At 38.0% G+C, this 12,889-nt stretch overlaps 1 protein-coding gene across 1 annotated transcript; it reads right to left on the reverse strand.

Annotated features, from left to right (window-relative positions):
• Positions 1-1,138: 1,138 nt before the first annotated feature.
• Positions 1,139-5,908, reverse strand: LOC128699473 (uncharacterized; the record flags this gene model as incomplete). Its single annotated transcript, XM_053792237.2, is given in 6 exon segments — positions 1,139-2,055; positions 2,409-2,559; positions 3,120-3,188; positions 3,646-3,711; positions 4,294-4,357; positions 5,714-5,908. Coding segments are annotated over 6 exon segments (593 nt in total), but the record flags the coding sequence as incomplete, so codon positions are not given.
• Positions 5,909-12,889: the final 6,981 nt, after the last annotated feature.

Genomic DNA, 12,889 nt, shown 5'->3' on the forward strand with positions numbered 1-12,889 from the left:
CAACGCACCACTCACCTTTTTTCCCTCATCAATTCTATGATTAACCTCATCCTTCATAAATCCATCCGCCGACACGTCAACTCCCAAGTATCTGAAAACATTCACTTCTTCCATACTCCTCCTCCCCAATTTGATATCCAATTTTTCTTTATCTAAATTATTTGACACCCTCATCACCTTACTCTTTTCTATGTTCACTTTCAACTTTCTACCTTTACACACATTCCCAAACTCATCCACTAACCTTTGCAATTTTTCTTTAGAATCTCCCATAAGCACAGTATCATCAGCAAAAAGTAACTGTGTCAATTCCCATTTTGAATTTGATTCCCCATAATTTAATCCCACCCCTCTCCCAAACACCCTAGCATTTACTTCCTTAACAACCCCATCTATAAATATATTAAACAACCATGGTGACATTACACATCCCTGTCTAAGACCTACTTTTACCGGGAAATAGTCTCCCTCTCTTCTACACACCCTAACCTGAGCCTCACTATCTTCATAAAAACTCTTTACAGCATTTAATAACTTACCACCTATTCCATATACTTGCAACATCTGCCACATTGCTCCTCTATCCACTCTATCATATGCCTTTTCTAAATCCATAAATGCAATAAAAACTTCCCTACCTTTATCTAAATACTGTTCACATATATGCTTCAATGTAAACACTTGATCTACACATCCCCTACCCACTCTGAAACCTCCTTGCTCATCCGCAATCCTACATTCTGTCTTACCTCTAATTCTTTCAATTATAACCCTACCGTACACTTTTCCTGGTATACTCAGTAAGCTTATTCCTCTATAATTTTTTACAGTCTCTTTTGTCCCCTTTCCCTTTATATAAAGGGACTATACATGCTCTCCGCCAATCCCTAGGCACCTTCCCCTCTTTCATACATTTATTGAACAAAAGTACCAACCACTCCAACACTATATCCCCCCCCTGCTTTTAACATTTCTGTCATGATCCCATCAGTACCAGCTGCTTTACCCCCTTTCATTTTACCAAAAGCTTATTTTAGCATAAGGAAAATTAATGATATATGTTTAGTAAAAATGATTGAATTTTAGGAATATTTTGAAAATATCAAGATAGTGAACTACAGAGGCTTTGGCTGATGTATTTTTGTTTATAATTCCTTTAATGTGGATGCCTTAATGACAGTACAACTCATTAATATGTTAATTTTTTGTAGTTTTAGGACACACTTGCCATGGATTCAAAATATCCCCCCGTCCATGCCATGGTTTGAGAGATTTGAGATTTATTTCTCTTCGATGTAACTCACACCTTTAACATAGACTGGCTCTTTGAATTCTTGATGGTAACTTATCTACTGCATTAACTTTGACTTTAAGTTTGGACTCTGGTCAACCTTTGCTTCCACTATCCCCTAACTTGGAACACCCCCACCTTGCATTACTGTATGGTAAGAGGCTCTTGATCTAAGGAATGGAACACATGCTCCAATTTCTTGAATCAAGGCAGAATGCCCTCAATTGATCGTTCAGGCATTGTGGGCTTAGTGCTGCTCCATGAATGTAATAATAATAATGATGTATGACCCATACAAGTTTAGTGTATGCATGATAATTAGAATACATACATACACATACAGTGGTACCCCGAGTTTCGTACAGCTCCCAACTCGAACAATTATGTAAGTGTATTATTGTAAGTGCTTTTATAAGTGTATTTTTGGGGGTCTGAAATGGACTAATCTAATTTACATTATTCCTAATGGGAACAAATTCGTTTGGTAATGGCACCCGAACAGTCTTCTGGAGCGAATTATGGCCGAAACTCGGGGTATCACTGTATATTGATATAGACATACGGCAAAATAATCATTAAATTCTCAGTCTCATAGTCTTAATAATTTTCTATACAGGTGTTAGAAAGACAGGATACTGCTGACGAAAGTATATGTATATACAGTTAGTGACAGTCTGTTATGCCATTATGCCATGTTTTAAAGGACGTTGAGGTGTCTACCATCTCTTGAACCACAGCCAAGGCTTCATAATCATTGTAATTACCTGAAAACAAAAAGAGAAATTAGATATCAGTGTTTTGAAACATCGAGGCTAGAGTGTACTATTCTTTCTCATAAAATGGGATGCCTTGATGCTGATGGAAAGCCAGGGGTAGCACTAAGGGTCACTGAGGTCTGCAAAATTCCATCAGCACTGCTTCAAGACAAGTCCCCTAGACCTCTCTTCCAACCAGACTGCCATCCCCTATCCCCCTCCTGTATAAAACTTTCGGAGCTGTCCTCTGAAGCTCTCTTAATCCAAGTAACTGGATCAGCTCTGATCACCTCCCATTCTTCATGTACTGTATGGCTCTAAAGGCATCACACTTCCTATGGATATACTTAAAAGGTGCCAACCTTCTCGAGGTAGTCGAGACACTGCTGGTATGTTTCACCAAGGTGTGGGTAGACAAGTGTCTTCATAATGTGCAAGTCCCTCAGGTATGTGTCCAGGTGAACGTTACCATCATGTGTCATACGCAAAATTTCCATGAATGCATTCTCAAACCTGGTGGAATAAAATGTACATAAGCTGTTATCTGGTACACTAAGTCAGATTTCCAGTATGCTAAAAGATGAGGTAACAAAAGTAATATATAAATTAATGTAAGGAAATTGAATAAATATGATGATAGCAAAATAAATAAATATGGTGATAGCAAAATACATGAAAGTTTAATGATAGCTTATAAGAATTCAGGTGCTGCATGACCCCTATGGGTGTGGTGCTTTCCCTTGATTTTAATACTACAGGTATAAAAATGTAGAAAATATCAAGAAATTTATTGATTACTGAATGGAAGAGAGAGAGAGAATATATTAACAGTTTCCTGAGATGGAAGCCTAGGGAAACTTCCTTAGGCTTCCATCTGAGGAGCTCTTCAACTGTTTTCTTGGATCAAACTCTAGTTCCCATTCCTCAGGCACTGTATCCCCTTCAAGGGAGGTTCTGTGAAGCTGGTTTGATCCTTTCCTTGGATCAATCCAGATTGCCTCCCATTTCCCTAGGTGTTGTATGACCCCCTAGGGTTTAGCACCCCATCCCCTCATGAATGTAGTATCTCTCACCTTAACTTCTCTTCCTCAGTGAGTCCTCCGGCCACGTCTTGTACACTCGTCTTCAACTGCTCAAAATCCCTGCATCAAGAAATTCAATTATTTTTACAAAACCATTCCTGTTGTATGTGAAGGCTCTTGCAGTTAGTTAAATATCTTGTGTATACAGGCGGGTCTCGCTTATGCAGCAGGTTAGGTTCCGGGCTACGGCTGTAAAGCCAAAATCACTCTAAAGTAAAACAGCTTGGTAATTCTTCATAATTATTTTTTTAACACACCAGCTGTCTCCCACTGAGGTAGGATGACATGAAAAAAGAAGAAACTCAGTCACCATCATTCATTCAATACCTCTTGCCAAAAATGTGCTGACATCACAGTTCAGATGGCCGTCAGAACTTCACCATCCTCACCTAGCCTTCAGAGTACAGACACTATATTTCTCACCTCCAGGACTCAAGTCTGGCTAACAGGTTTCCCTGAATCCCTTCATAAACGTTACCTTGCTCACACTGCAACACTCCTCTGGTAGACAGCTCACCTAAGAATGTGTTCCTCCGAGGAGCCCAGAAGACGCAAAAGTTTTACAACGTCGAAGTTCCGTTCCCTGTATTAAGCAACACCAGAAATTCACATGTTAGTTGCTATCATCCGGCAGATTATAGTCAAGGTGGCAGTAATGCAGTACATATAAATTTTAGTAATTAGTACAGAATACAAGTTCTGAGGGTCAGTGAAGTTAATTTATGTTAGGCCAAGAAAAGTGTCAGTCAAGCCTGAAGAATCATTCCCCAGGTGTAATATTGCCTTAATAGGTTTTATTTTTCCCCTCTTATATATATAATATATCAGGACAGAGTGTCCTATCTTTATTTTGTTTTATTTAGGAATCACTTTTATTAAATTCTTAATTCTTTTGGGTTAAGTTTAATGTATTATTAAGTTATAGATTTGTTCAAGTTATTTGAAGTCCCCATCTTCCCATCAGTGCTATATTAACCAACTTAAATTTACATTAAACCCACCTTATTACATTTCCAAAGCAAGGATCTTATTCTTTGCTGATTTATGACCCATTTGGATTTGGCACTTTCTTGTCAATGTAATAGTACATGTACTAATAAGGCTATTCTTTAAAGTAACTGCTGGTCTTAACCTCCAGTTTATAATGTGGAGGAAGATAATTTACCTCTGAAGAATGTTGTCCTCCAGGGTGCGGAGGAGGTGGGCGAGGAATGACCTGATGCTACCTCCTGCAGAATAATTAAGTTTATTTAGGTACGGGTACACATAAGTACAGTTACACAAATTTAGGTGATTTACAATTATTATACATAGTGACATGTGCATAAATTACCCACCAGGATAACCCCCACCTAAAAAAAAAGGCCAGACCAAGTGACTTAGTTCATTGTGGTCCTTGTAATATCTTATTATTATTACCGTTCTTAAATTAATGTTCAAATGTTTTTACAGTACTTGGTTAATGGGGGGTTTCAAATCTATCTGCTACATGATAATCATTAAAGCTGCATGTAACATGTTCAACACCAGTCAAAAATACTTTAATTCCTAAAATAGAGACTAAGACAAGCTCTCTCAGTGTATATACACTGAGAGGTATACACCCCTGTATCCTCAGGGGATACCTTCCAAGGACCTGCCGTGGATACTGAATCCTTGGATAGTAACAAACCCTGTATACAAGACCTATACATACCTATTATGAAGTTTAATTGATAAATTATGCACAATAAATGGAGAATTATCAATTTTCACTGATGGGAAGCATTCCACAGCTTTTTTTTCAGGTTTGGAAGGTCTGTCAGCGTCTCTATTTTTGCACTTCAGGGTCATTATTATGCAAAATTAAGAGGTATTTTTGGGCCATGGTAAAATGTGGATAACTGAAACCGTGGATACCGAGTCATTGGATACAAGGGTTCTACTGTATATCCCTGCTTGAGAATATACGTGGAAGATACAGTGGATACAGGGGTTCTACTGTATATCCCTGCTTGAGAATATACATGGAAGATACAGTGGATACAGGGGTCCTACTGTATATCCCTGCTTGAGAATATACGTGGAAGATACAGTGGATACAGGGGTCCTACTGTATATCCCTGCTTGAGAATATACATGGAAGATACAGGGGTCCTACTGTATATCCCTGCTTGAGAATATACATGGAAGATACAGTGGCGGAGTATACAGCTGGGGTACAGTAAAAAAAATTAATTGATCTCAGAGAGACAATTGTTAAATTTAATGTGATTTGGTTTATGAGGGACCGCTAAACTCGCAAGGGGAGTCATAGAGCAGCTTGGAGAGGCAGTCTTGATCTGAGGAAATGGAGACAGTGGGTTCTAATTCTTGGGATCAAGAGCCCTACTTAGCCAGCCTCAAGGTTGAACCTTGAGTGAACCTTCAAGAGCTTCTGATCCATGGCAGTAGAGCACTTCTCTCCTGCCTGGGATCAAAACTGATTACATTCCTTTTGCCAGGTGCTGTGGGTTTAGCGTTTCTCAATGAATATAAGAATTATAATAACCAATAATAACGATAATAATAATAATAATAATAATAATAATAACTGCTTGTCTTACCATTTAAGTTGTTGTGTAGTTGGGTTGTATGGTTGTCTGGTGGGTTGTCTGGTGGGTTGTCTGGTGGGTTGTCTGGTGGGTTGTCTGGTGGGTTGTCTGGTGGGTTGTCTGGTGGGTTGTCTGGTGGGTTGTCTGGTGGGTTGTCTGGTGCTACCACAACTACCATCATCACCACCAGCACAGCCACACGCATTCCTGCCGAGATGATATTCATGTTATGTACATGTTTTGTACTTGTCATGTTATGTACTTGTTATATACTTGTCACGTTATGTACTTGTTATGTAGTTGTCATGTTATGTACTTGTTATGTTATGTACTTGTCATGTTATGTACTTGTCATGTTATGTACTTGTCATGTTATGTACTTGTAATGTACTTGTCATGTTATGTACTTGTTATGTAGTTGTCATGTTATGTACTTGTCATGTACTTGTCATGTTATGTACTTGTTATGTACTTGTCATGTTATGTACTTGTCATGTTATGTACTTGTCATGTTATGTACTTGTCATGTTATGTTTTTGTAATGTACTTGTCATGTTATGTACTTGTCATGTTATGCACTTGTAATGTACTTGTCATGTTATGTACTTGTCATGTTATGCACTTGTCATGTTATGTACTTGTCATGTTATGTACTTGTAATGTACTTGTCATGTTATGTACTTGTAATGTTATGTACTTGTAATGTACTTGTCATGTTATGTACTTGTTATGTACTTGTCATGTTATGTACTTGTAATGTTATGTACTTGTTATGTACTTGTCATGTTATGTACTTGTAATGTACTTGTCATGTTATGTACTTGTTATGTACTTGTCATGTTATGTACTTGTAATGTACTTGTCATGTTATGTACTTGTTATGTACTTGTCATGTTATGTACTTGTAATGTACTTGTCATGTTATGTACTTGTTATGTACTTGTCATGTTATGTACTTGTTATGTACTTGTCATGTTATGTACTTGTAATGTACTTGTCATGTTATGTACTTGTCATGTTATGTACTTGTAATGTACTTGTCATGTTATGTACTTGTTATGTACTTGTCATGTTATGTACTTGTCATGTTATGTACTTGTCATGTTATGTACTTGTCATGTTATGTACTTGTTATGTACTTGTCATGTTATGTACTTGTAATGTACTTGTCATGTTATGTACTTGTCATGTTATGTACTTGTTATGTTATGTACTTGCTATGTACTTGTCATGTTATGTACTTGTCATGTTATGTACTTGTAATGTACTTGTCATGTTATGTACTTGTCAAGTTATGTACTTGTAATGTACTTGTCATGTTATGTACTTGTCATGTTATGTACTTGTAATGTACTTGTCATGTTATGTACTTGTAATGTACTTGTCATGTTATGTACTTGTAATGTACTTGTCATGTTATGTACTTGTAATGTACTTGTCATGTTATGTACTTGTCATGTTATGTACTTGTTATGTACTTGTCATGTTATGTACTTGTAATGTACTTGTCATGTTATGTACTTGTAATGTACTTGTCATGTTATATACTTGTCATGTTATGTGCTTGTCATGTTATGTACTTGTCATGTTATGTACTTGTAATGTACTTGTCATGTTATGCACTTGTAATGTTATGTACTTGTTATGTTATGTACTTGTCATGTTATACACTTGTAATGTACTTGTCATGTTATATACTTGTCATGTTATGTACTTGTCATGTTATGTACTTGTCATGTTATGTACTTGTAATGTACTTGTCATGTTATGCACTTGTAATGTTATGTACTTGTTATGTACTTGTCATGTTATGTACTTGTCATGTTATGTACTTGTAATGTACTTGTCATGTTATGCACTTGTAATGTTATGTACTTGTTATGTACTTGTCATGTTATGTACTTGTCATGTTATGTACTTGTCATATTATACACTTGTAATGTACTTGTCATGTTATATACTTGTCATGTTATGTACTTGTCATGTTATGTACTTGTCATGTTATGTACTTGTAATGTACTTGTCATGTTATGCACTTGTAATGTTATGTACTTGTTATGTACTTGTCATGTTATGTACTTGTCATGTTATGTACTTGTAATGTACTTGTCATGTTATGTACTTGTAATGTACTTGTCATGTTATGTACTTGTCATGTTATGTACTTGTCATGTTATGCACTTGTAATGTACTTGTCATGTTATGTAATTGTCATGTTATGTACTTGTTATGTACTTGTCATGTTATGTACTTGTCATGTTATGTACTTGTAATGTACTTGTCATGTTATGTACTTGTCATGTTATGTACTTGTAATGTACTTGTAATGTACTTGTCATGTTATGTACTTGTAATGTACTTGTCATGTTATGTTATGTACTTGTAATGTACTTGTCATGTTATGTACTTGTTATGTACTTGTTATGTTATGTACTTGTAATGTACTTGTCATGTTATGTACTTGTAATGTACTTGCCATGTTATGTACTTGTAATGTACTTGTCATGCTATGTACTTGTTATTTACTTGTCATGTTATGTACTTGTTATGTACTTGTCATGTTATGTACTTGTTATGTACTTGTTATGTACTTGTCATGTTATGTACTTGTAATGTACTTGTCATGCTATGTACTTGTTATGTATTTGTAATGTTATGTACTTGTTATGTACTTGTCATGTACTTGTTATGTACTTGTTATGTACTTGTCATGTTATGTACTTGTTATGTACTTGTCATGTTATGTACTTGTCATGTTATGTACTTGTAATGTACTTGTCATGTTCTGTACTTGTAATGTACTTGTCATGCTATGTACTTGTTATGTACTTGTCATGTTATGTACTTGTTATGTACTTGTCATGTTATGTACTTGTCATGTTATGTACTTGTAATGTACTTGTCATGTTATGTACTTGTTATGTACTTGTCATGTTATGTACTTGTCATGTTATGTACTTGTCATGTTATGTACTTGTTATGTACTTGTCATGTTATGTACTTGTCATGTTATGTACTTGTCATGTTATGTACTTGTTATGTACTTGTCATGTTATGTACTTGTCATGTTATGTACTTGTCATGTTATGTACTTGTTATGTACTTGTCATGTTATGTACTTGTAAGTAAGTAAGTAAGTAAATTTATTCAGGTATACACAATACAGTTACATAGAATTATCATACATAGCAGCATATGTGTAGAGAACCTGGGATAACCCAAAAAAGTCAGACAGAGTGACTTATTTCCATTGGGGTCCTTTGTAATGTACTTGTCATGTTATGTACTTGTCATGTTATGTACTTGTTATGTACTTGTCATGTTATGCACTTGTAATGTACTTGTCATGTTATGTACTTGTCATGTTATGTGCTTGTAATGTACTTGTCATGTTATGTACTTGTTATGTACTTGTCATGTTATGCACTTGTAATGTACTTGTCATGTTATGTGCTTGTAATGTACTTGTCATGTTATGTACTTGTTATGTACTTGTCATGTTATGCACTTGTAATGTACTTGTCATGTTATGCACTTGTTATGTACTTGTCATGTTATGTGCTTGTAATGTACTTGTCATGTTATGTACTTGTTATGTACTTGTCATATTATGTACTTGTTATGTACTTGTTATGTACTTGTTTTGTACTTGTCATGTTATGTATTTGTCATGTTATGTGCTTGTAATGTACTTGTCATGTTATGTACTTGTTATGTACTTGTCATGTTATGTACTTGTCATGTTATACACTTGTAATGTACTTGTCATGTTATGTACTTGTTATGTACTTGTCATGTTATGTATTTGTCATGTTATGTGCTTGTAATGTACTTGTCATGTTATGTACTTGTAATGTACTTGTCATGTTATGTGCTTGTAATGTACTTGTCATGTTATGTACTTGTAATGTACTTATCATGTTATGTGCTTGTAATGTACTTATCATGTTATGTGCTTGTAATGTACTTATCATGTTATGTACTTGTAATGTACTTATCATGTTATGTGCTTGTAATGTTATGTACTTGTTATGTACTTGTCATGTTATGTACTTGTCATGTTATACACTTGTAATGTACTTGTCATGTTATGTACTTGTTATGTACTTGTCATGTTATGTATTTGTCATGTTATGTGCTTGTAATGTACTTGTCATGTTATGTACTTGTAATGTACTTGTCATGTTATGTACTCGTAATGTACTTGTCATGTTATGTACTTGTAATGTACTTGTCATGTTATGTGCTTGTAATGTACTTGTCATGTTATGTACTCGTAATGTACTTGTTATGTACTTGTTATACACTTGTTAACACCACTAGTGCTTTTCACCATCACTAACTACCTTGCGTTACTGGTAATCAATAATAGCGATATTACAGAGGAATATTAGAAGAGAGAGAGAGAGAGAGAGAGAGAGAGAGAGAGAGAGAGAGAGAGAGAGAGAGAGAGAGAGAGGAATCAAGAATAACTTCAAATGTTAATATATAAGTTATTCTTCCCACCCTCGTCTGTATTTTGTCCACAAGAATATCAAATATACATTATTTCTGGAAACTTTTCTGTTGCTCGACTTTTATTGTTGCAAATAAAGTACATAAGATGCAATATTCTATCTTTTGTTTCATTGTGATTATTCTGACTCACTAGAGTAGTACACAGTTATATTAAACACTGTGAACGTGTGCTACACTGTGAACGTGTGGTACACTGTGAACGTGTGTTACACTGTGAACGTGTGGTACACTGTGAACGTGTGGTACACTGTGAACGTGTGGTACACTGTGAACGTGTGGTACACTGTGAACGTGTGGTACACTGTGAACGTGTGGTACACTGTGAACGTGTGTTACACTGTGAACGTGTGGTACACTGTGAACGTGTGGTACATTGTGAATGTGTGGTACACTGTGAACGTGTGGTACACTGTGAACGTGTGGTACACTGTGAACGTGTGGTACACTGTGAATGTGTGGTACACTGTGAACGTGTGGTACACTGTGAACGTGTGGTACACTGTGAACGTGTGGTACATTGTGAATGTGTGGTACACTGTGAACGTGTGGTACACTGTGAACGTGTGGTACACTGTGAACGTGTGGTACACTGTGAACGTGTGGTGCACTGTGAACGTGTGGTACACTGTGAACGTGTGGTACACTGTGAACGTGTGGTACACTGTGAACGTGTGGTACACTGTGAACGTGTGGTACATTGTGAACGTGTGGTACACTGTGAACGTGTGGTACACTGTGAACGTGTGGTACACTGTGAACGTGTGGTACACTGTGAACGTGTGGTACACTGTGAACGTGTGGTACACTGTGAACGTGTGGTACACTGTGAACGTGTGGTACACTGTGAACGTGTGGTACACTGTGAACGTGTGTTACACTGTGAACGTGTGTTACACTGTGAACGTGTGGTACACTGTGAACGTGTGGTACACTGTGAACGTGTGGTACACTGTGAACGTGTGGTACACTGTGAACGTGTGGTACACTGTGAACGTGTGGTACACTGTGAACGTGTGGTACACTGTGAACGTGTGGTACACTGTGAACGTGTGGTACACTGTGAACGTGTGCTGAACGTGTGGTACACTGTGAACGTGTGGTACACTGTGAACGTGTGGTACACTGTGAACGTGTGGTACACTGTGAACGTGTGGTACACTGTGAACGTGTGCTACACTGTGAACGAGTGCTACACTGTGAACGAGTGCTACACTGTGAACGTGTGCAACACTGTGAACGTGTGCAACACTGTGAACGTGTGCAACACTGTGAACGTGTGCAACACTGTGAACGTGTGGTACACTGTGAACGTGTGGTACACTGTGAACGTGTGCAACACTGTGAACGTGTGGTACACTGTGAACGTGTGGTACACTGTGAACGTGTGCAACACTGTGAACGTGTGCAACACTGTGAACGTGTGGTACACTGTGAACGTGTGGTACACTGTGAACGTGTGGTACACTGTGAACGTGTGGTACACTGTGAACGTGTGGTACACTGTGAACGTGTGCAACACTGTGAACGTGTGCAACACTGTGAACGTGTGGTACACTGTGAACGTGTGGTACACTGTGAACGTGTGGTACACTGTGAACGTGTGGTACACTGTGAACGTGTGCAACACTGTGAACGTGTGCAACACTGTGAACGTGTGCAACACTGTGAACGTGTGGTACACTGTGAACGTGTGGTACACTGTGAACGTGTGGTACACTGTGAACGTGTGCAACACTGTGAACGTGTGCAACACTGTGAACGTGTGCAACACTGTGAACGTGTGCAACACTGTGAACGTGTGCAACACTGTGAACGTGTGGTACACTGTGAACGTGTGGTACACTGTGAACGTGTGGTACACTGTGAACGTGTGGTACACTGTGAACGTGTGGTACACTGTGAACGTGTGCAACACTGTGAACGTGTGCAACACTGTGAACGTGTGCTACACTGTGAACGTGTGGTACACTGTGAACGTGTGGTACACTGTGAACGTGTGGTACACTGTGAACGTGTGGTACACTGTGAACGTGTGGTACACTGTGAACGTGTGGTACATTGTGAATGTGTGGTACACTGTGAACGTGTGCAACACTGTGAACGTGTGGTACATTGTGAACGTGTGCAACACTGTGAACGTGTGGTACACTGTGAACGTGTGGTACACTGTGAACGTGTGGTACAGTGTGAACGTGTGGTACACTGTGAACGTGTGGTACATTGTGAACGTGTGGTACACTGTGAACGTGTGGTACATTGTGAATGTGTGGTACATTGTGAACGTGTGGTACACTGTGAACGTGTGGTACACTGTGAATGTGTGGTACATTGTGAACGTGTGGTACACTGTGAACGTGTGGTACACTGTGAACGTGTGGTACACTGTGAACGTGTGGTACACTGTGAACGTGTGGTACACTGTGAACGTGTGGTACACTGTGAACGTGTGGTACACTGTGAACGTGTGGTACATTGTGAACGTGTGGTACACTGTGAACGTGTGGTACACTGTGAATGTGTGGTACACTGTGAACGTGTGGTACACTGTGAATGTGTGGTACACTGTGAACGTGTGGTACACTGTGAACGTGTGGTACACTGTGAACGTGTGGTACACTGTGAACGTGTGGTACATTGTGAACGTGTGATGTATAATGTGATCTTTCATTG

The sequence above is a fragment of the Cherax quadricarinatus genome, chromosome 61 (genome assembly GCF_038502225.1).
Source record: "Cherax quadricarinatus isolate ZL_2023a chromosome 61, ASM3850222v1, whole genome shotgun sequence".
In the NCBI taxonomy this organism is placed as follows: Eukaryota; Metazoa; Arthropoda; class Malacostraca; order Decapoda; family Parastacidae; genus Cherax; species Cherax quadricarinatus.